The 24,145-nt window shown below is 37.7% G+C and overlaps 1 protein-coding gene across 2 annotated transcripts in view; it reads left to right on the top strand.

Annotated features, from left to right (window-relative positions):
• Positions 1–24,145, top strand: part of ACACA (acetyl-CoA carboxylase alpha) — a 271,062-nt gene that overhangs the window by 117,696 nt on the left and 129,221 nt on the right. For both annotated transcript variants that reach the window (XM_003795612.3, XM_023516625.1), the window contains 6 exons: positions 1,508–1,596; positions 6,634–6,758; positions 14,637–14,750; positions 15,964–16,077; positions 17,507–17,596; positions 19,235–19,353. In XM_003795612.3, coding sequence (XP_003795660.1) covers positions 1,508–1,596; positions 6,634–6,758; positions 14,637–14,750; positions 15,964–16,077; positions 17,507–17,596; positions 19,235–19,353 — 651 coding nt within the window. The remainder of the gene's footprint in view (positions 1–1,507; positions 1,597–6,633; positions 6,759–14,636; positions 14,751–15,963; positions 16,078–17,506; positions 17,597–19,234; positions 19,354–24,145) is intronic.

The raw sequence follows: 24,145 nt of genomic DNA, 5'->3' as shown, positions 1-24,145 counted from the left end.
TTTTGATTTTTTTATGGAGATGCGATCTTGCTGTGTTGCTCAGGGTGGTCTTGGACTCCTAGCCTCAAGTGATCTTCTCGCCATGGCCTCCTAAAATATTGGATTATAGGCATGAGCTGCTGCACTGGGTCTTTTTTTAAAAAAATAGACAAGTAATAGCTGTACATGTTGATGAGGTATATGTATAATGATGTTTTGATACATTTGATGCATACTGATCATATCAGGGTAATTAGCAAATCCATTTCAGACGTTTACCATTGTATTAGAACATTCAGTATCTTCCTAGCCATTTGAAAGTATATGTTATATTTTATTATAGTCATCTTACAAGGGTTTAGAATACTAAAACTTTTCCCCCTCCTAACTAGCTATAACTGTGTAGCCTTTAACAAAGACTTTTTGTGTCTTCTTTTTTCCTTATAAAAGGAGTCTTATCTAAGGAGTGAGATTTCTTTTAGACTTCGAATTTTTTTTTTTTTTTTTTGAGACAAAGTCTTACTTTATTACTCTCCTAGAGTACATCATCATACCTCTCTCCTGGGCTGAAGTGATCCTCCTGCCTCAGCCTCCCGAGGCTGAGACTATAGGCATGCGCCCCTAAGCCCATGCCTAGTGGGCCTAATTTTTCTTTTTCTTTTTTGGAAGCAGAATCTCACTGTGTCACCCTCGGTTGAGTGCTGTCATGTCACAGATCACAGCAACTTCAAACTCTTGGACTTAAATGATTCTCTTGCCCCAGTTTCCCAAGTAGCTGGGACTATAGGTGCCTGCCACAATGTCTGGCTATTTTTGTTTTTGTCATCATTGTTTAGCAGGCCTGGGCTGGGTTTGAACCCACTGGCTCTAATGCATGTGGCTAGTGCCCTAACCACTGAACTATGGGTGCTGAACCTCTAATTTCTTTCTTTCTTTCTTTCTTTTTTTTTTTTGAGACAGAGTCTCACTTTGTCACCCTTGGTAGAGTACTATGGTGTCATAGCTCACAGCAACCTCAAATTCTTGGGCTCAAGGGATTCTCTTGTCTCAGCCTTCCAAGTAGCTGGGAATACTATGTCCCTACAATGCCTGGCTATTTTTTTAGAAATGGGGTCTCGCACTTCCTCGGGCTGGTCTTGAACCTGTGAGCTCAGGCAATCCATCTGCCTTGGCCTCCCAGAGTGCTAGGATTACAGGCATGAGCCCTTGCGCCTTACCTAGTTTTTCTGTTTTTAGTAGAGACAGGATCTCATTCTTGCTCAAGCTGGTCTCTTAACTCCTGAGCTCAAGTGAACCTCCCACCTTGGCCTCCTGGAGTGTGAGGATTGCAGGCGTGAACCACTGCATCCAACTTTGACTTGGAATTTACTTGGAATTTAAATTAATCTGGTTAAATGATTCTAGTCTGCCTTTTATTCTTCAGAGAGAAAGCAATTCTCATCTTGTACGTAAATCTGGCACATGGGTTTATTATTTAATGGCATTGTCCTGTCAGGTTTTTCAGTAGAGACTTCTTCTGTTTGCTTAGGTACCGAAGTGGCATCCGAGGCCACATGAAGGCTGTGGTAATGGATCTGCTCCGGCAGTACCTGCGAGTGGAGACACAATTCCAGAATGGTAAGCCTCTTCCTGAGGACTCTCTACCTATGGAAGTTTCTCATTCTGTTGAACATCCCAAACTATCTTTTTAGGACTGTGTGAGAGCTAAGCCTGTTTTTGCTGTCACCAGTGCTTCCCATTAACAAACTCCCTCCTTTCACCACTCCCTGAAAAACTCTACTTCCATGTCCACTAGTGCCAAAGAATAACAGAATATTGCTTGAAGTAACTGTGAATCCAGTGCATTTCTGGGATATGTCTGAGATAATTTTTCTAGTAGAGATTAACATTCCCGTCGACATCTTCTTGACCTCATATAGCGAGAGTTGGTTGAGTCATGACCTAGCTGAAATTGAGAAACCAGTTTTTGAAGAGCTTGCCTCTCAGCAGCTAATCCATGGATTGAACCCATCTAGTAAGGGCTCACATTTTCCAGTACTTTTTGGTGTATCATTTAGGTGGAATTTATCCCTGGCTTTCTCTGAAGAGTTTCACTAAATGATGTATATAGTCTGTAAGTGTGAAATAGCTTAGCTAAGATTCTAAGCTATGTAATGCTGATACTGCTTCCTGCCACAAGATGGCAGTGAAATACCATAGAATTTGAAGCATATTACCTAACATTTTCTTTTATCTGTTCTCCCTTTTGTATCCTTTAAAAGATGAGCAAACATCCTCAAGCAATGTATAAAATAATGCATCATAACCAAGTTGGCTTTATCCCACTAATGTAAGGTTTGTTAATGTTGGGAAGGTCAATTAATGTAATTTATCATGTAGATTAGAGGAGGAAAAGACACGGTTCTCATCTCACAATAACAGGGTTGGGGTGAGCATTTTACAGGATTTAACATTTATTCACTAGGAGTTAAATGGAACTCTTGTAAAGAGGATCCATAAAAAAATCTTTAGGCTATATCTTGCATAATGATAAAATGTCCAAAGCATTCTCTTTAAGATTAGGAATAAGACAAGGACAGCTGCTGTCTCTACCTCTATTCAGCTTCATACTGGATGTTGTAGTCAGTGTAGTATGATAAGAAAAATAATTAAAAGGTATAAGATCAACAGAAGTGAGGAAATAAATCTTCCACTATTAGGCATGATATGATGTCTGCTTAGAAAGGTTCAATGAATCTACAGATTTATTATTATATTATTTAAAGTCTAACATGGTTGCAGATGCAAAAGTCAACATAAAAAATTCAATCACATTTCTTTACATAGAACAATTGTTTAGAAAAGCTATTTAGAAAAATATGCCTTTTAGGTCAGGCGTGGTGGCTCACACTTGTAATCCTAGCACTCTAGGAGGCCAAGGTGGATGGATTGCCTGAGCTTAGGAGTTTGAGACCAGCTTGAGGAAGAACAATAACCCATCTCTACTTTAGCCAAAAACAGAAAAAAAAAATCCCCTGAAAATAAGCCCTAGTGTGTCTTCTTGAGAAAAAATAAATATAAGACAGTGCCTTATTTTTGGGAAAATACGGTAGGAGGATCACTTGACGCCAGGACTTCAAGACTAGCCTGGGGCAACATAGCAAGTTCTCATCTTTACAAAAAATTAAAAAATTAGTCAGGCATGAGTGTGCATGCCTGTAGTTTTAGCTGCTTGGGAGGCTGAGTCAGGAGGATTGCTTGCGCCCTGGAGTTCAAAGCTGCAACGATTGTGGCATTGAACTCCACCCTCGGTAACAGAGCAAGAGCATATCTCAAAAAAAAGGAAGAAAGAAATTGGACCCCTACTTACACCTTAAAGATAAACATATGTACTAAAGAGGCAAAACTATTAAGTTTTTAGGAGAATACTTTTATGACCTCAGGTTAGGGAAGATTTTGTTGTATAAGACAAAGCAAGTGCAAACTAGAAAGGAAAAAGTTAATTAATTCATCCTCATATAAGAACTTCTATTCATCAGAATGCACCATGGAAATACAAGGCACAAAGTGGGAGAAGATACTTAGAAAATACACACCTAACAAAGGATTAGTATCTAGAGAACTCCTATCTATCAGTAAAAGAAAAATCTTAATAGGAAAATGGGCTAAAGATTCTTCCAGAGAAGGAACATGAATAATCCACGAATTTTAAAAAGATAATCAATCCCATTAATAATTTAGAGAAATGTGGGGACCACAGGTAAAAAGAGATTTGCAAAAATTTAAAAGTCTCATCATCTTTACTGCTTCTGTAAGTAGAATTGCAGATTGATACACCACTTTGGAGAACAGTTTGTCAGTACCTAATTAAGTTGAACTTATTTGTAGTCATCAACCTAGTAATTTCCTAAATAATATACTCTTACATGTTTATTAGGAAACATATACATATAGGGCTGTTCATAATTGCAAAAAAGTCAGGAAACAATCTAAATACATACAAGTAGATCACTAAATTATAGTGTGTTCCTACAATGAATATACTATACTACGTACAGCAGTGAAAATGGATGAACCAAGGTACACATGTGAACAAAAGGATGAATCTTAAAAACAGAATGTTGGGGAAAATGCTGCAGTGATTCCATTTTTATTGGGTTCAAAAACTGGAAAAATTAAACTATGCATACATTGGTTGTAAATGTAAAGAAAAGCAAAAGAATAATTAACATAAAATTCAGTTTAGTAGCTGTTTCTGAGAAGGAGCACATAGGGGTCTTCAAAGATACTAAAGCTGTTCTATTAAAATTTAGTAGCTTTAAAATAAGACATGGCTGTTTATTTAAACTGTTAGCATATATATTTTTCTCTCTAAATATATTTTTCACAATTGAAAGTCTTAAAAAAAGGGAACACTTGGTGTCATTGCTTTCTTAGTGTCTCCCCTCCCCCCAGGTAAATGTATTCTTTTTATTTCCCCTGCTTTGAATAATTCCTACTACCAAAGTGTATTTCTATTGTCATTTTGAAACTAAGTGTCAGTAGCGAAAAATATGAATTTATATAGGATAACCAATTTTTAAACAGCTTCTGTTTTGGTTGAAAAGGGTCTGTTAAGAAATTGGCAGCTCTCTAAACATAGTAGTCCACTGTCTTTCAAATATATTTTTGTTTCATTTTGAAAAAAATGCTTGTGTCATTCTCTAATATTTAAAGTAAATAAAAGCAGAATTGGCTCTGGTTGGGTGTATTCAGTGTTCTAGGAAACCATGACAATGCAGTTTGAATGCCACTGTTCTGGTTTGTAACTTAACATGGAATCTCAGTGAGGTGATAATTCTTTAATTTTTTTCATGATTTCATAAAATTCTACCCTTGAGAATATTCAAATACTAATTCCTCTTTACTTGAAAATTTAATTCTGAGGTAAGCTATTTTCTAAAGAACTGATTATTTATATCCCATGGTAGATATCACTACAGTATACCTGAGGTTCATGCTTCTTTTGTAAAACATAGGTTTCCTACTCAGTACTAACCTGCCCCTGGTGGCTTTGTGGAAGGCCAGTGAAAATATGTTTCAGTTTAGTCTCCCTGTAGACCTTTTGACTTAATGCAGGATTCTCTTTGATCTGTACCTTGGTTTGGATTTGGAATTTCTAGGCATTGGTTAGCCGTTTCAAAGACTTAGGGGAAAACTTTGATTCCAAACGTAACAGCCACAGTGCTTGTGAATATTGATAAGTTAGGTGTGGTTTTATTTTTTTCAGCTAAAACTGTACCTACCAGTTAGAGTGAAATATTTTCTGTGGGCTCGGCGCCTATAGCTCAACCGGCTAAGGCGCCAGCCACGTACACCTAAGGTGGCGGGTTCGAATCCCCAGCCCGGACCCGCCAAAACAACAATGATGGCTGCAACCAAAAAGTGGCCAGGCGTTGTGGCGGGCGCCTGTGGTCCCAGCTACTTGGGAGGCGGAGGCAAGAGACTCGCTTGAGCCCAGGAGTTGGAGGTTGCTGTGAGCTGTAATGCCACGGCATTCTACCCAGGGGGACAGCTTGAGGCTCTGTCTCAAAAAAAAAAAAAAAAAAAAGAAATATTTTCTGTGAATCAAACATGGAACCAGAATTACCAGTTCTGGGTTAGATCTTAAAAATCATTAAGTTTAATGGTATTGACATTTCTTTTTTTTTTTTTTTTAAACTGCAGTACCCTCTTTTTCTAAGGAAATCATTCCGGAAGCTAAATGAGAAAATTTAGAACAAGAGTGAAATTGGAGTTATTCCCAGCCTCTCAGCCTCCCACTCTCCTCCCCCCTTTATTTATGTATTTATTTATTTATTTTTTTAGAGACAGAATTTTACTTTGTTGCCCTCAGCAGAGTGCCGTGGCTTAGGCAATTCTCTTGCCTCAGCCTCCTGAATAGCTGGGACTATAGTCGCCTGCCACAACGCCCGGCTATTTTTTGTTGCAGTTGTTGTTGTTTAACAGACCAGGGCTGTGCTCGAACCTGCTAGCCTCAATGTATGTGGTAGGCACCCTACTCAATAAGCTACTAGCACCGAGCCCCCAATTTTTTTTTTTAATGTAGAAACCAAGGCCTAGAGAGGTAAAATGATTTGCCCAGGAGCATACAGTAAATTGGTAATAGAGGTAGGTCTTGAGTCCCCAGGTCTTATATTTAAATTGCCTGACTCTAATTCAGTATTCTTTTATTAAATCACGCTGCCAGTGCTGTACAAACTTAACTAAGAATATTCTTAAGGTATTTCTTCTTAGGCCAGGTTTAGCAGCTCATGCCTGTAATCTTAGCACTCTGGGAGGCCAAGGAGAGCAGATTGATTGTGGTCAGGAGTTTGAAACCAGCCTGAGCAAAGGAAGACCCCGTGTCTATTAAAAATTCTAAGAAATAGTCCCAGCTACTCAGGAAACTGGGGCCGGAGGATTGCTTGAGCCTAGGGTTTGAGGTTGTTGTGAGCTAGCCTAAGGCCATGGCACTGTAGCCTGGGCAACAAAGCAAGACTGTCTCACAAAAAAAAAAAAAGAAAAGAAAAGAATGAAAAGGTATTTCTTCTTACTGCTCATCAGGTGAATCATAGACCTTAAAAGGCAAACAACCAGTGTGTAAATGTGAACATTCATAGATGGATAAGGACTGGTTCCTTTTGCTGCTTACAGGTCACTATGACAAATGTGTGTTTGCCCTTCGAGAAGAGAACAAAAGTGACATGAACACTGTACTGAACTATATCTTCTCTCATGCTCAAGTTACCAAGAAGAATCTTCTGGTCACAATGCTTATTGTGAGTATCATTTTCCAGAACCAGTATGGATGGTTGATAATATGTAAAAAGTATTTTTCCTTCTGATGACTATGGTCAGAGAAAAAGCTACTGGCTTTTATAATTATGGGGTGAATGAGGCTTGGCTTGTGGATTAATAGTTTCTTACATCTACCTTTGTCCTTGATCTGAACAAACCTGCTATAGTTAGGGAAGAACTGAACTGGCTAGTACATACACAGTCCTATGCACGGGAACTCCAGTTCTTTGATTCTATTTAGAAATCCCCTGTGCTTCACCATTCCTGTTGGCAGCATGATAGTAGCTTTAAAGTTTAATCTTATCTAGGTAATGAACACTTTCATTTTAACTCCTGTTTGTTCCATAGTTATAAGCAATAGCTCTCAAGTAAAAAAAAAAAAAAAAAAACCTCTTAGAAATCCAGCGCTGCCCCTCCTCCACCAAAGGAATTTAAACTTATTCTTTACCTTCTTTAGCCCCTTTTAATTTTATGTATATGAAAATCTAAGCTCAGATTATTGTATTGATAAAAGATACATGATTTCGTCCTGATGATCTGGTAATATAAGAATTAGTAGAAAGTAGTATGAGGGATGAGACTGGTCAAGGTGAATAGGACTATTGTACATGTGACCCGTGTGTAGAATTTTTGTGGACTTAAGGATTTTTAAAGATGATTCACAAGTCCTTCCTTCTAGATCTTCTGGTTGAGTTAATTCTAGGAATTGGAACAATAGGGCTGTTCTTAGCGTCCTTCACCCCAGAGTCCTGAGCAATTGCCTTGCTGCTGCACGCTCATCGTTTGTGGGGAGTTTAGTACCTTTGCACTCTTAGAGTTTTCCTTCTTGTCTCTTTGTGGAATTGGCATTCTTGGTACCTTAAGAACTATTTCTTCTCAGAGGGAAAAAACTATAAATATTCACAGCCATTTTTTATTTCATACTTCAGAATGAAGGGAAACTATGCTCATATGTCTGGTTAACAGTGCCACTCATTCAGTTTTCTACCAGCTGGCTGACTCTAAACGATATAACATTTTCAAGTATAGCCACTTTTTAAAATAGGTAATTACAGGAAGAGTTCATTACCCTAGAATGGCTGGATGGTGAGGAAACCGGAAGATGCATTTCCGAGTGGGGAAAAAAAAAATCAGCATTATGTAATATTTCTACTTCCCCAAGTGACAGGTTTAAGCAAAGAAATGATATAATCTATGGCAACTTGCTAATTCTTTTCTCAGTCAAGAGAGGGAAGAAATCTCAGACTATTTAGATTTTTTAAAATTTTAATGAAAGGCTTGTTAACTCACATTTGGAGAAAGTCAAGACTTCCTGACATAAAAGGGTAACGATGAGGGGAATATAAGAATCCGTCAGTTTGGACCTAAAATGGGGTGGAATTTGGCTGTATAGGAAGTTAATTATGGTGAGTTTTTCATCTTATTATGATTACCTTTTTAAGAACTTAACAGTTTTCTGCACTAAAAATAGACCAAAGCCTGGAATCCTTGGAGCAGCAGAAGAGTAATGATCGTCCAAGACTGTCGCTGGGTTTCTTAAATTCTAATTTGTAAGATATAGGGGCTCGGCTCGCTCCTTTTGCGGAGTGATTGTAAGTAACGCTTGCCTTAAGAATCTCATTATTGGAACACGGAGCCATATTTCCTCTGAGAATTCTGGAGTAGCTTTGAGCCGGGGCTGTTCATTTCTCAAGTAATCACGCTGGTGTGATGGAGAGAGAAAATGGCAGCTGTTCGGAGCTCAGGCCTTCAATTTTCTTCAGAGTCCAGTCACTCAAGTGTGTAATTACACGGGGGGTGCTGCAGAGGCGTTGGGCCCTGTCAGAGAACTGGTTTGAGGCTTTGCTTTCTGCTTTTGCCAGTCAGGACAGGCAGAAGCCAATGGGACTCTGAGTTGCTGCTGTTCTTCCCTCTCCACCTCGCTGCCTTATATCCTGATTACTTCTTACCTGCATGGATAGTACCCAGACTTACTTTCCAAAGGCCAAGCTCCTTGGAGAAAAGAGCTGTTTCAGAGTTTCGGCTTGGTGCCCAGGACAGAGGCAGAGGAGGAAGAGGAAGAGGAGAGTACAGCAAACCAAGAAGCTGCATGTGTCCTTTTCTTTATTTTGGCATCATCAAGTTTTTCTATAAAAAAACCAAAGACTCAGTAAGCTTAGTAGGACCTATAAGCTTTCATATCATTAATTTCTTTTGAAGTATCAGTTTTTACTTCATCTTAGAGGTTTGGAAATTAGGAAGTTAATTGGTATGATTAAGCTCAGGGCCAGGTGGCAATGACTTATGGGACATGGATAAAAGCCCGGACGGTGCTCCTTTCTGATCTAATATTACTGAATGCCGGGCATGTCTCTTTCCTGCTTTGACAGTGGTCAGCTGCTTCCCCTTGCCCCTTCCTCACCCTTCTCCTGCCCCACATCTGTGTTAATGGTAGTAGCTGGTGACAGCCTTTTTATTGTTTGGATTACTCTTTCTACAGGTCTTACTGTCTTTCACAGATGTCACTTCCACACAGTAGCACTTCGATTCCCTCAGCTTGTGTTCTCTGCTGGTTACCCTTTCTATGCTTACCTTGGCTTCCTGATTGATGGTTATGTGTTCAGCATTTCAATCTCTGCTTTCTAGAAGCAGGAATGTTGATAGTGTGCTTTGCTGAGCTACATGATGATTTCTGGGGCTTTTGAACCTAGAGGGCGGAATCAAGAAAATCAGGTTTCTGTGAATCATTGTCACCAGACGAGATACAGGCTGCTCCAGTAAAGAGGTACCCTCACCCTCTCCAGGTATTAGCATAGCTAGTGGTAACTTGCCTCAAGGACTCTTGAGAAAATTTCTTCTACTCTTTTACTCTGTCTGGAAAGCAAAATATCAAGTAAAAGACTAAAATCTCATCAAGTTGCCTCCATTTGGAGGAATGTTCTATGACAATTGAAAATGAAGTTTGGAAGGCCAATAATAAATTTATTTTTTGAAAACTCTTCTTACTTCGTAAATTTAATTTTATATTAAAAAACCTAGAGCTTACAACTTTGTTTATGTTTGCCTAGAGATATTTAAAGGACTCTTTTGCCAAATTAAGCTATTAGGTACAAATAAACACATTGGTACTCGCATAGTTATCTAGATGGCACTGTGGATACTTTGTTACTAACTTGATGCTGAGTCGTCTTCCTCTCAGGGCTGATATCTTAATTCTGAGATGGTCCCTGTGAATATGCCGTATGCTGTGCTTCTGTATGAATAATGCCATGCATATGAGCCTCTGATCTGGCTTCAAAAGGGAGCATTTAAAATGTTGATCAGCACCTTTTCCTTACTCTTCCTAACATGACTGTAACTAATTTTGTCCAAAATGTAAATAAAGAAGAGAAGTCTTTCTCAGTGATTCCAAGTTTATTGAATAAGGGTGATATTAACAATTTCTTATTAAACCTATCCCGTGACATCTTTGGAATGTCAAAAAGTCCATGTGAGATTAGAAGAAGCTACCTACCAGTCTTTTGCTGATACTGGGATTATTGCCTCACCCAACTGAACATAAGGTTATTTTCTTTTCATTTTAAATTGCCTTCCTCAGAGGCATTTAATGCCTAGAATACTAAAATCAAGGTGGACTACATTGGGCTCTTCTGTCAGTTGCATAAACTTTGGTTTTGATACTATGTTTGTTGTGTCTGCAAATCCAAAATATACTCTGTAGTTAGCAACCTTGTAGGTCGGTAATGAAAGTAATAACTGTGTTGTACCAATATTGTAATGAAGTAATAATTATGTTGTACCAGTATTGCTGAATAATATTTTTCATTTTGGCCTGCAGATGTTTGCAAGTGATCATTAATTCCCAAATCAGTAGGTAGGCTCTTTTACCTTTTTGAGAACATCCCATAGTTACCATCTAAAGACATGGTTACAATGCTCAGCAGGATTAGATGGTAATGTTGGGTTATTCAGTTGCAGAAAGGAAGCCTGTCTCTAGGATAGAAGGCCATAAACTTGTTGAATGTTTGCATCTTAGAAGGGGTGGTTCTGAAGACCCTGGTGGTTTTTTTCAGGGCCTGAACATTATGTCTAGGTCCAGGATAAGAAAGAGTTGAGAAAGTTATTCTACACATAATTTTCTGTTGCCAATCTTTTTCTGAGTATTAATGATAACAGTAGAGAAAATAATATTTGGATAGAAAACTTCCAAGTCAAGATAAACTAATGGAAGTAGTGGTTTATTCATACTGTCTGATACGTCACATCTCAGAAAAGTCTGATTTCCGAACTTAATCACAAGCAGCCCAGTGAGATTGTCAGCTTGTGGTCATGAACAAATAATTAGTCCACTTTTATCTTATCATCATAGTTCTCATAAGCCTTTTTTTACTTCTTTTTCTCATAGTGAAAAGATGCAATGATAAAGTGGGCTTAATAAAAGTGGTTTTGTATGTTTTGCTTTGTTTTGTTTTTTAAGTTAGAACACAATACATAGCTAAGCAAGAGGATGACAGCATTTTTCTTTAATCTCTAAAGGTAAACTTAGATTTCCTTTAAAGGGAAAATATCCATATCAAATCTGGCATAGGTTGGGGAGCTCACCAGTGTTCTTATTCTGTCCCATTGGCTTTTGTTCCTAATGTTGAGACTTTAGTCTGGCTATTTGCAGAGTTGTGGCATTACACACAACACTTCTTGTTTCTAGACCTTTTTGGTGGGTCATTCTGATGATTGAAGTAAGTACCTCAGAAAGGAATGTGTTTTCTCTATTAGAAACACTAGGAAAAGAGGGATTTAGGTAGGAAACACCTTGGTGTCCCTGCCTAGTGGTGTTTGTCTATTCTTTCCTTCTGTCTTTCCATGGTCTTATCTCTGGGGGGTTTACATATTCCCTTGACACTCTGTTTTGCTCCTTAGTTCTCAGAAAAAGATAAGACTTAGATGTATTTCCTTTTTCCTCTTTGCTTTTATGCATAGGAGAGATGGAACAGGTCCTCTAATCAACAGAACCCTGGATTTATCTTCACTTTAATAGTAGCTTTTATTTTTCTCACTCAGATGAATAAATTCTCCATGTTAAATGGATTAAAATAATATTTGCATTTCCTTAACTATATAAATCCCATCGTGTGGTTTATGACTCTGGGCAGTTGGAACAGACCTCTGCTTGGTGGATTGGGGAACCAGAATCTCATTTTCTGAGGAAAAATTTTTTTTGAGAAGTGTTCTTCTCAGCATAGTGGTTTTGAGTATTCTAAATTTATTTGCTTGTGGAAGGTTGTAGGGATTTTAGAAAGGGTGTTGTGGGACATGCATATCTTCCCCAAGGCCCAAAAAGTCCCATGCTTTTATTTATGCTGCTGAGATACAGGGTTATACAAAGTAGCCCTGTGATGGGGAAGGTTAAATTTGAAGTAGAAATTCTTTTAAAAAAGGGGTAGGCCAGGCACCGTGGTTTATGCCTATAATCTTAGCACTTTGGGAGGTGGAGGCAGGTGGATTGTTTGAACTCAGGAGCTCAAGACCAGTCTGAGCAAGAGTCAGACTGAGCCTCTGTCTCTAAAAATAGCTGAGCGTTGTGGTGGGCTCCTGTAGTTCCAGCTACTTGGGAGACTGAGGCAAGAGGATCACTTGAGCCCAAGAGTTTGAGGTTGCTGTGAGCTATGATGCCACGGCACTCTACCAAGAAAGGTGACAAAGTAAGACTCAAAAAAAAAGAAAGAAAAAGAAAAAGGCTGATAATCAAGGTGGGGAGAAGATAAAAAGCAGCACTAGAGAAGCTCTTTGGGACCTGGTTGTCTTTTAAGTCCCATTGTTAAGAGGGGGAGAATAAAGATTTACTAAAATATAAAGACCATCATTTCAAACTGTAATTAGAAGAAATGATATCTAAATGTGTATATTTTATATGGTGTGGTATTAAGAACTACTACCAATAGCTTTACTGTAAAATTCAAAAGGGACAGACATTTATAAATCTACATTTACAGTTTTTTCATCTTAAATGGAAATTACATGGATAATGGATGAATTTAGGGAATAAACTGATATCCCAGTGAACTCCAGTAGAAATATTTCTTTTTTTATATAATAAGGATTTTTTTCTCAACATTTTTTAATGTTTAGAAGAAGCAGAACCCAATACTGAATAAATTATAGATTCTGGCTGCGTGTAGTGGCTCAAGCCTATAATCCTGGCACGCTGGGAGGCTGAGATGGGAGGGTGGGAGGATTGCTTGTACTCAGGAATTAGAGACAATCTGAGCAAGAGTGAGACCCCATCTCAACAAAAAATAGAAAAATTAGCCAGATGTTGTGACCCACACCTGTAGTTGCAGCTGCTTAGGAGGGTAAAAGGCAGGAAGATCACTTGAGCCCAGGAGTTTGAGGTTGCTGTGAGCTGTGAGGACAACCATAGCACTTTAGCCTGGCTGTCAGAAGTGCGACTCTGTCTTAAAAAAACAAAAACAAAAAACCTAAGCAATATACCGCCCACCCCCACATGCCCCTCACTGTGGATTCTGTAGTAGGAGCTTGCTTTTTGCCTCCAAACCAACTAAAGGATTCACCATGGTGTTTATGATTATTATTAATTTTTTTTTTAGAGATAGAGTCTCACTTTGTTGCCCTCAGTAGAGTGCTATGGTGTCACAGCTCACAGTAACCTCCAGCTTTTGGGCTTAGGTGATTCTCTTGCCTTGGCCTCCCGAGTAGGCCTGGCCGTATTATTATTATTATCATTCTTATTCTTATTCTTTTTCTTTTTTAGAGACTGGGTCTTGCTCGGTTGCCTAGGCCAAAAAAAAAAAAAAAAAAAAGTGTAGTGGTACTATCATTGCTCACTGTAACCTCAAATTCCTGGGCTCAAGTGATCCTCTGCCTCAGCTTCCCAAGTAGCTGGGATTACAGTTGTGTATCACAATGCCTGGCTAAATTTCTTATTTTTTGTAGAGGCAGGAGTTTCCCTACTTTGCCCAGGCTTGTCTCAAACTCCTGGCTTCAAGTGATTCTCCCTTCTTGGCCTCCTAAAAGGCTGGAATTACAGATGTGAGGCATGAGGTGCCACTTCCAGCCAGGATTCATCATGTTTAAATATCTTTAAATGATTCTTCGGAACAGGAAGAGGATAAATGATTTTGGGTACAGAATCATCAGAATATGACATGATGTATTTAATTAGTATGTATTTATAAAAGAAAAGAATTGATCTTATGCTTCTGTTTCGCATCCTCCTGGGATGCTAAACATTTGGTTTGTGGAATGAAAACCACCAAGGTGGTTCTTTTTGCCTGTTTCTACCTTCTTTCCAAAAATGGGAGAGGAAACAGGAAGGCCTTTGGTATCTATACTGCTTAAAACTTTAAGACATCATTTGTTTTCTTACAGAATTCCCTTGACCCCTTTTAGTAGTCTCTGATTTATAAAGAGATGCATTAGGAATTTTGAATCTGAATGACTGAGGCATTTAGACTGCTTCTCATTAGCAGAACTTCCTCTGGGATCTTCTTTACCACATTATTTTGGGTAAAAATAATAAGAGGTTTACATTTTGTTATTAATTTAGCTATGTCTACTTAGTTTTTGTTCCCTTTCTCCATTTCAAAATCCTGTCCGGGGGAGGTGGGAGGAGGGAGGGCTTTTGGGGGGACTTCACCTAATGTGCATGATGCAGTGGTACATTTCAAAACTATTAAGAAAAGAGTATAATTGTGATGGATGTGTTACTTAGTTCAATGTAAGCATTTTGCATTGTATATCAAATCAGTACACCAAACCCCATAAATGTGTACAGTTATGATTTAATAAATACAAACAACCCCCCCAATCCAAAATCCTGTCCACCTGTTCTTGTTAATGTGGGTGTGTATGTTCTTTATTAGGATCAGTTGTGTGGCCGAGACCCTACTCTCACTGATGAGCTGCTGAATATCCTTACTGAGCTAACTCAACTCAGTAAGACTACTAATGCTAAAGTGGCACTTCGAGCACGCCAGGTAAGGTCACAAAAGGACATGTGTTATCTTGAAGGAGGGCTGGTTTCCAATGAGCTTTTACTTAATCACCTTGTAATCATTTTCTGTGTATGCCACATTTGCCTTGGAACAAATGTCTTCATGTGGTGGTATATGTTTTTTGAAGAGAAAGAAAAATTTTAATGTTGAGTCGCTTTAAAATAGGAGTCCTTTCCCCAGTAAAAAATCCGGGTATCATTCTCTACCCTCCTCCCTAGTATCCCCATGACAGTAAACCAGGGTCAGGCAGAGGAAAGGACACTGAGGGAAAGAAATAGACTCAATATTTCTTACTTCCCAAAGGGAGCTCAGAAGCATACGAAAACTTTTAAGTGTATAGGAAATAATCAAGTGTGGAAAGCAGAAAGATAATGAAATGAATCATAGGCGCTAGCGGTCAGAACAACCCCAGAGAAGTCCAGTTAGTTTCACCCTGCAGTCTTCATTTCCATTCCAAAGGGTTTCAGCAGGGAAGCGGAGAGTTGGTGCTCCTTTTGTGTTTCAGTGTGTGGGTATTGACAAGGAAGCAGCATTTGAAGCTGTTCAGTGACCTTCTGCTTTCTCTACAATTGTATCCATGTCAGTGAACTGCTCATAGTTATTGAACCCCTCAGTGACCTGCTGAGGGTATTCAGATCCTGCCGTGTCCCTGTTTGTTTGTTTGTGACACTGCTTTCACTCCCTCTGCCCCTCACATGCGGTGGTGTTACTTCCTGAGCCTTATCCTTGGTGCTGAGTATCTGGGGCTGTCAAAGCAGCTTTTCCCAGTCTTTCTTTCTACTTCAGAGTTGCAAAAGGCTGGCTATGTTGCATCTACCTTTCCCACAGCTGCTCCCTGCCAGACTTGATTCCCAATTAACAGCTAGTCATGCAGTCCCTAGGACTAGCAGCTTTGCAATGGTAAATCACATGCACTGATGGAACTTGATTGAAGCTGTTTTCTCTCCCTTCCCCCTTCCCCATGGGAAATTGCCCACAACGCAAATCATGGTGAGAGTCAACGGAGATTCAGTAGTTGGTGGCATTGGCTTTATGTTATAAGGACCTAGAAGTTGTTTTAGTTGGTCTCTGTTTTATCTTTGATGCCTGCACTTACAGATTTATATTTATTGCTTTTGTATCAGAACTGGCTAATAGGAGCCTAGAATAATCACTCCCTCAGGAACTTATGCCTCTTATTTTGCTCTCACTCTAGGTTCTTATTGCCTCCCATTTGCCATCATATGAGCTTCGCCATAACCAAGTAGAGTCTATCTTCCTATCAGCTATTGACATGTACGGACATCAGTTTTGCATTGAGAACCTACAGGTATATGTCTGGCCCTTTCCTATCATTCTGAACCCTTATCCCCTTATTTCCAAGCATAGTTTAATTAAGTAATCAATCAATCAATTAATTTCGATTTTCTATGTAATAAAATTTCATACCTTGACTTTCTTTTTTTTTTTTTTTTTTTTTTTGAGACAGAGCCTCAAGCTGTCCCCCTGGGCAGAGTGCCGTGGCATTACAGCTCACAGCAACCTCCAACTCCTGGGCTCAAGCGAGTCTCTTGCCTCCGCCTCCCAAGTAGCTGGGACCACAGGCGCCCGCCACAACGCCCGGCTATTTTTTGGTTGCAGCCGTCATTGTTGTTTGGCGGGTCCGGGCTGGGGATTCGAACCCGCCACCTTAGGTGTACGTGGCTGGCGCCTTAGCCAGTTGAGCCACAGGCGCCGAGCCCATACCTTGACTTTCTAAAATAATTTATAATAATTTATATTTAGGAATTTTTTTCATAGAAATCCTGTTAGAGTTGCGATTTACCTTAAAAATCTAATAGGCCTGCCTTAATAGAAGTATCCCCTTGAAGTCTTTCACATCTTGTGCTTTTACCTAGACAGTATTGTAGGCCAGAATTCAGTGGCAGCACTGCCTGATTTGTGAGATATATATATATATATATAGATAGATAGATATAGATATCTATAAAATTATTTTCTCTTTCCCTTGCTGACTTTTCTCTAGTGATTTCTGATATTTGCATCACCTGTGTACATAGATAGTTGTTACTATGAGACAAAACTATTTACTATTTAAGTATCATTTAATCTTTATTTTTATGCTTACTATTAAGCTTTATAAAGAACTAATTTTATATTGGCTATTTTACAACTAATTGTGAAAGGACCTCAACTATAGTTTTTTAAACAATATTATTTTCTTAGTGATAACTTTCTCTTTTTCTACCTGGAAACAAGGATACTATTTTATCTGGCCAAGAGGAACCTTAAGACTTTCTACAAGATATTCCCCTTGGCAACCTAAAGGCAAAAGAAGGATTTTTTTTCTTATTTGGTTCATAGTTGAAATCTAGGGTTTCATTTGAGGCTCAAATCTAGGGTTTGCCACAGAGGAGCATTGAAACAATATTTAGAAAGTAGAGTACAGATTCATGTTAGAGGGGGTAATAATGATAGTCCTAAATACTTATATTAACATAAAATTAATGCATCATTAATGCATTATTCTAAGAATTTTACATTAATAGCCCATATAATGCAATGGCCCTTTAAGCGTGGGTAGTAGTATTTTTCCCATTTTGCAGCTGGGGAAGCTGAAGCACAGAGAAGTTAAGTTTATAGGTAGCATTCACAGACAGAATTCTTAGGTTTCAATAAATGTTTCAAAATGCTAGAGTGTCCATTGAAATTATTCTCTTTTTGATGTAGTAATTTAAGCTTGTCTTTGTACCTTACAGAAACTCATTCTGTCTGAAACATCTATTTTTGATGTCCTACCAAACTTCTTCTATCACAGCAACCAGGTAGTGAGGATGGCAGCTCTGGAGGTAAGTTTTCACGGTAATGTGACATGACCTTTTCCTTTGTTTGTAGCTGATTTCTTCTGCTTGACTATCATGTCCATTCTGGTTTTGTTTGGTTTTTTTTTTTCCGGCCTTAAGGTTGGTTCTTAAGGGTAGTCTTCTTTTTCTCTGAAACAGTCAGTGCTTACTCAGGTACTTTACTCAAGTGTTTTATCTGAACTAATCACCAGCTTCTGGGTTCCAATCACAGGAAAATAGCTGTCAGCATTTTTCAAAAGTTTCTATTTTCCAGGTATTTGAATTCTCCCATTTTGTAATGAATTAGGAGTCTCTATAACTTAATAAGTGAAAGAATATATGCCTTATCAGAACATATGTAACCTTACCATTTTGTGATTTGGGCCAATTTAAAGTGAATTTTAGTTATATTTTAAATTGTCAAGCAGCTCTTATGAAATACCTCCTCATAGGGAAGAAAGTAATAGCATTTAATGAACTGTGTTTTAGTGCTTTATTTTTCTCATAATCCTACAATTACATTATGAAGTAAGAAAAAAGTGAGACTCTAGGAGATTAAGTGACTTGGCCAAAATCACATAGATAATAAGTGGAGGAGTTTGCATTTGAACTCAGGTTAATCTGACTCCAAAGACTTTTCTGTTTCACTATAGCACACTACCTCATTAAGCACAAAAATTGCAGGCCTTGAATACTGCTGTAAAATTGCCAAGTAGATGTTTTTTGAAGATGGGGAAAAGGAATATTTTAGATGATATTATGTAATAGAACATCACTGTAGCCTGTTGTTAGCTCTTTTCAGTTACCTTTTCTTTGTATTCTGTGGGTAAAGTGAAATATCCTATTCAGTAAATACCAAAGTTTTAAAATATCTAAGTGTTTTATAGTGCTTTCATGTCACTTAATGAGAAACCACTTTAAATACCTCACATGCCATAGAATCCCATGTAGCATTTTATATGCATAGCAGATACGCTGCATGGTGAGTGAGGTTGGACTGATGCTTTTTATGGAGAATATAACCTGTTGCTGTTTCTTTAGCTCTTGAGTCAAATTAGGGATATGAGATATTATGGGCTGACATATGCCTTACTGCTGTTGCCAGGGTTTGGAGATCCAAATAATCCAAAACTGCTTTTGAGCAATGAGGGAAGGTGGGAAGGGATGCACACAAAAAAGATGCAAGATAGTAAAAGATTTAAACTGTACCACGATGGCTTCTGTCTTCTATCTTCACTCTTCAGTGGCCTAGAACCAGCACTTCTCATTTTTCTCACTGCCTACTTTTATCTTCTGTTGAAACGATTATGCTTAATGAGTTAATAGTGGTGGTTCTATGTGCTTTTTTCTGCTGAAGATCAAACCTTCTCAGGGGTTTAGTGAAAGAAGCGCACATAGGTGTCCAGCAGAGGCAGCCTAGTTTTGTTTCCATGTATAGTCATGGGTGTAGTACGTAGTATTAAGACTTCAGCTTTATTAATTAAAGCAAGGTATGTATGTATGCTTAGGGCTTTGGGACTTCTTTCACCACAGACCACCTTCTGTTGTATCAGATACCTTATTTTAAGACTTTTTTCCTGAGCTAGTCATTGTCTTAATTTCTGTTTTTGAGGTTTATTTACTGAAGGGTTACTTTTTAACCAGGTGTATGTTCGAAGGGCTTATATTGCCTATGAACTTAACAGTGTGCAACACCGCCAGCTTAAGGACAACACCTGCGTGGTGGAATTCCAGTTCATGCTGCCCACATCTCATCCAAACCGGTGAGTTTGAACTGGTATGTGCCCTTAAGCCAGCCAGAGGTATATCATGAGAGTCAAAGGGAATAATAGACATGGCAATTCCATGGTTTTTCTTAGATAGAAATGTAGAGCAAACAATCAACAAATTTGAATCATAAGAGCCTTTTATTGCCCACTTCTTTGATCTAGAGAGATAATTAAGACTTTAGGATTACTTTATTTTGCTTGTATTATGTCACTAAGGAAACACAATTTTTTTCTTTCCTTTTCTTTGTTTCTTTTTTTAAATTAGAAAGAATTTATTATCACTTTACTTGATAGAACTTTGCCAGAAAAACATTCTTTTAACAATTTAAGTTAGCAGTTAGAACAAAAATATATCTTGGGTCGAATGCTTTGTTTTTCTGTGTACTGGCTAAGGTGATACCTAAGCCAGTTTCATTATGTCCCTAAGAATGACACCTGACTCTAGCAGTTGAAATTCAGTTTTTAAAAATCACACTTCAGAACCAAACTTCTTAAATCCAAGTGAGTTACTTAGCCATGTATTCTTTTCTAAGTCCTTTTTTTTATTGAATGGTAACTATGTACATTAATGCACTTCTGGGGTACAGTGTGAGGTTTTCACACACAATCCGAAACACTTCCATCAAACTCTTAAGTCCTTTAAAAAGTAAAATGTATATATGGAAATATGTTTCTGTATTGACTGTGTTTTAAACTGAAAATACTTCAGATCATATTGAGGCAGAGATGAAAAATGTGTGTGTGTGTGTGTATACATATACATATGAATTTTAAAAATAATATAAAAATACTTCTCATTTTTTAAAAAAAGTATACTAAAACAAAGAAAATTTAGGAATTCTACCCACACACATGTTCATCCCCTCCTGTATTTTCATTCTTTTTAGTAATACCATAGGAAATATAAATACCACAGCCAATCTTAACCTGCCCCTCTCCATTTTTTCTTTATGGCCTTTGCCTCTTCACTTGGTAATACAAAGTACTGTGTCTTTGGGGAACCTTAGTTATAGACACCAGAAATGGTTTTGTTCTAAATTGCCACTTCACCCAAAGCAATAGAAACCCTTTCTGGAGACAAAGAAGTCTGTGCTGAGACTTTTGGCCACTGGATGCCACTGTTGATCCAGCAGAGGTAGGCAGATGAGCAGAGGGAGGCATCTTCAGAAAAAGTACCTCTCTTCTTTGTCTCAGAAGATCCTTTCACTTCTCTACCTCAAAGATACCTTACGGCTGGCAGAGAAAAGCATATATCCTTGATTTAGCAAGCATCTCTCAGTACATTTTTGCCTCCATGGATTTCACAATCTCATTTTCCAGAAACGAATGGTTGTCCTTCAGCGAGCGACGAAGTGCTCATGGCACACATGGGCACAGCCCTCGGTCTTCTTTCTTTTCCTGCATTCCTTGAATAATTGTGGAGAGCTACACGCTATACTTAATGCTCTTTGTAATTCTCAGGGCAGTCTCCTTTTCTTTCTGCTTTCTACTACCTCTTCCCTTTGGGCAGTGATTTGTAGTCAGGCTGCAGGGCTGCTTCTGATTTCCTTCCCTCCTCATCACTCTCCTTGTCTTTCTGAATTGCTCTCCCTGTCTTACTTTTTTATTTGAGGACATGTCCAGTTTGGTGAGGGAAAGTTGACTGAAAAATGAGATAAATTCTTTCTAACTGCTTTGTTCAGAAATCTTACTTACCTTTCCATATCAAAGGTGTAAAATTTGGTTAATCTTGGTGTGGTTCCAAAACTTACATGCTTATCCCTTCCACATCTAAGTTGTACACACCCCTATAGATGAAGACCAGACTTGGACAGAACTGTAATTGTCTGGTCTCTCTAAAGTCTTCCTTGATTGTATAATTGTAAAGCATCTAGATTATTATTGTTGTTATTATCATTATTATTGTATAGATAATTGCAAAATAAAAGATAAAATCATTTTTGTGAAAACCAGAAATTGCTTTAATGCTTTTATAGATCTAAAGTCCTTTTGTTAGTTTAGGTTCAAATGATCAGATTTGATTGCAAAATGCTATAGTTTATTTAGATGGTTACTATAGATTTGCTACTTGAATTTAGTTTTATAAGATTATATATATATATATATATATTTTTTTTTTTACAAGTATGTTTGTTATGATTTGGAGTTATAGCTTTATTCTAACACCAGCTGGTTGCTGCAATTCAATTCTGACACTAACCATCTGCAGTTAAATCAGACACTGCAAGTTAAAGCTCAGTCCTTCCCCACACTGCCCCTATTTCATACAGGGCTATAAGTGGGCTCGTTAGGCTGCCTGATTTCTGACCAACTGGCTACAAATTTGGAGGATTCTAGTTTCCCCAGTTTGATAATCCTTTTGAACAAATCACAGAACTCACTTACTATGTTTTTATTATCAGGATCAGCCACAGGAAGAGATACTTGAACAGAGAAGTCTGGGGAGGTCTCACATGCAGAACTTCCATTCTTTCCCTCTCAGCATTTTAATGTGTTCACCAACCCAGATGCTCCATTGAGCTTCAGTGTCCAGAGTTTTTATCAGGGGTTTGTTACATAGGTATGATTGAATAAATCATAGGCTACATGATTAAATGTAATCTCCCCTCCCAGAGGACAGGCTGGCCCAAAGCCCCCAACCCTTTAATTACATAGTTGGTCTGTCTTTATTTATACAATAGCCCTGCCTACCTTAAAGAAGAAACTTAAGGTCTTTTAGTTTTACCTAATTTTGAGCCAAGTACTCCCCCTCCTTTTTTTTTTTTTTTTTTTTTTTTTTTAACTCTGTTGCTTTTATTTCTTCCTATTACTATTTTGAACAAGCAGGCAAAAAACATGTTGCTTCTCATTCTACAGAAATAAGATATAGAAGACTACCAGTGTCCATTCCACTCCTAGGCCTATAAAGCTCAAGGATACAATTATGTTCACTAACCTTTAGATTAATGATTCTCAGAATTATCTGGGAAGTATTTTGAAAATACACATATTGTAGTCCTAAATTCCAAGATCTGATTAATTTTGGATTAGAATCCAGGTGACCACTTTTTGAAAAACTCCTCTGATAATTCTGATGAACATCTATAATTGAGAATCACCAATTCTAGACCAACACTGTCAAATAGAAGTAGAATGTAAACTACATGTGTAATTTTAAATTTTCTATTGGCTACACTTTAAAAGGTAAAAAAAAAAAACACATAAAATTAATTTTAATGACATTTTATTTAACCCATTACACCTAGAATAGCCATTTCAATATGTATTAAAAATTGTTAATGAGATATTTTCTGTTCTTTTATTCATATTAAGTCTTTAAGAACCAGAGTATTACATATTTAGAACATTTCTCAATAGAGTCTAGCCACATGTGGCTAGTGGCTGCCGTATTGGACAGCTCAATTAAAGGCCAAATTAGGACAATCACATTGAGTTCTCTTTATTTTATGTTAATGGTGGTACCCCTAGGAGAGATTCTTATGTTGCTTTTTCTTAGTAATTATAGGAATTATGTATACTTGATACAATAGATATTATACTGTAGTATTTTATGTATGCTTTAAAAAGTGTTCAGTGAGAATAGAGAATAGGCATATGAATATTTTACATATCAATGCAGGACAGAATTTTATAATATTTTTTTCCCAATGGAGGCTAACAAACCAAAAAATTATTTTTTTTTACTGTTTTATTTTATAAGCTTTTTTTTTTTTTAAGAGATGGGGAGTCTTTGCTGCCTAGGCTGATCTTGAATTCCTGGGCTCAATCAATCCTCTTGCTTAAGCCTCTTTAGTAGCTGGGAGCGCCAGTACATACCACTGTGCCCAGCATAGACCTGAAATTCTTAGGGAAAAAAATAGACTTTTGTTTGACTTTTTTTTTTTTTTTTTTTACATTTTCTTTCTTTACATTTAGTTTTCACATTCTTAGCCAGGTGTTCATTTGAAGTAGGCTAAATTTGCCCAACACATTGTTGGAAGTATCTTTGTAAGCTGCAGTATCAAAACAAGACTATAATCTCTTATTGTGTGTAGAGTCACCTGGTAGAATTCCATTCCTGCAGTTTGTTTTTGCTTAGTGATTTAGCCCCTGTGGATTGGGATGAAATAGCAGCAGAGTATTTTTTTCAGGAAAATGCTTTAGTTGCTATTTAAATTTAAGACCTATGTCTCATTAGGATCTGTTTTGATTTTTAGAGAAGTAGGCAAAATACAGTGCGAATAAGTGGGACAGCCTTTAAGAAGGAAGAAGACACCCCTTTTAATCAAACTTGGTTGGTTACTATGTAGTAACGTGTTTGGTACCTTTTCATTTTTGTTTTACTTCATCATAGGACTTTGTATTGCTTGATATTTAGTTACTCTTATTTTTCAGCCTAGTTAGGCAACATTTTTTTTCTAGTATTCTGTACTATGTTTCTTAAAGTAGACTACTAAATAGTCTATTTCTCTATGACTTCCTGTTTCAGCTTTTTTGTTAGGTGTGCTTTAGTCAAGGTATGTCTTCTTTTGATCTTCTACTCAAGACTTCCAATTTTTTTCTGGGAACTGTGGTTCCAACTTATTTAGCATCCCCAGGTCCCAGGTCTTATTATTCACCAGAGGATTGAATTACTAGAGCTTAGCTCAAGGAAACTCCTGGTCTGGACTTACCCCTTTCTTAAATTCCCTTCACTTAAACAATAACTATAGAGATTTGCATGATTTAAGCATAGATAGACACCTGTGTATATACATGTGGCAAATGTTTGTATGTGTGTGTGTGTGTCCTTTCAAAATGTTCTTAG

Source organism: Otolemur garnettii, unplaced genomic scaffold, assembly GCF_000181295.1.
Source record: "Otolemur garnettii isolate 467f Iridium unplaced genomic scaffold, OtoGar3 scaffold00094, whole genome shotgun sequence".
Taxonomy (NCBI): Eukaryota; Metazoa; Chordata; class Mammalia; order Primates; family Galagidae; genus Otolemur; species Otolemur garnettii.
Note: the sequence above shows the minus strand (reverse complement) of the source record. Positions and strands in the feature narration are given on the sequence as shown.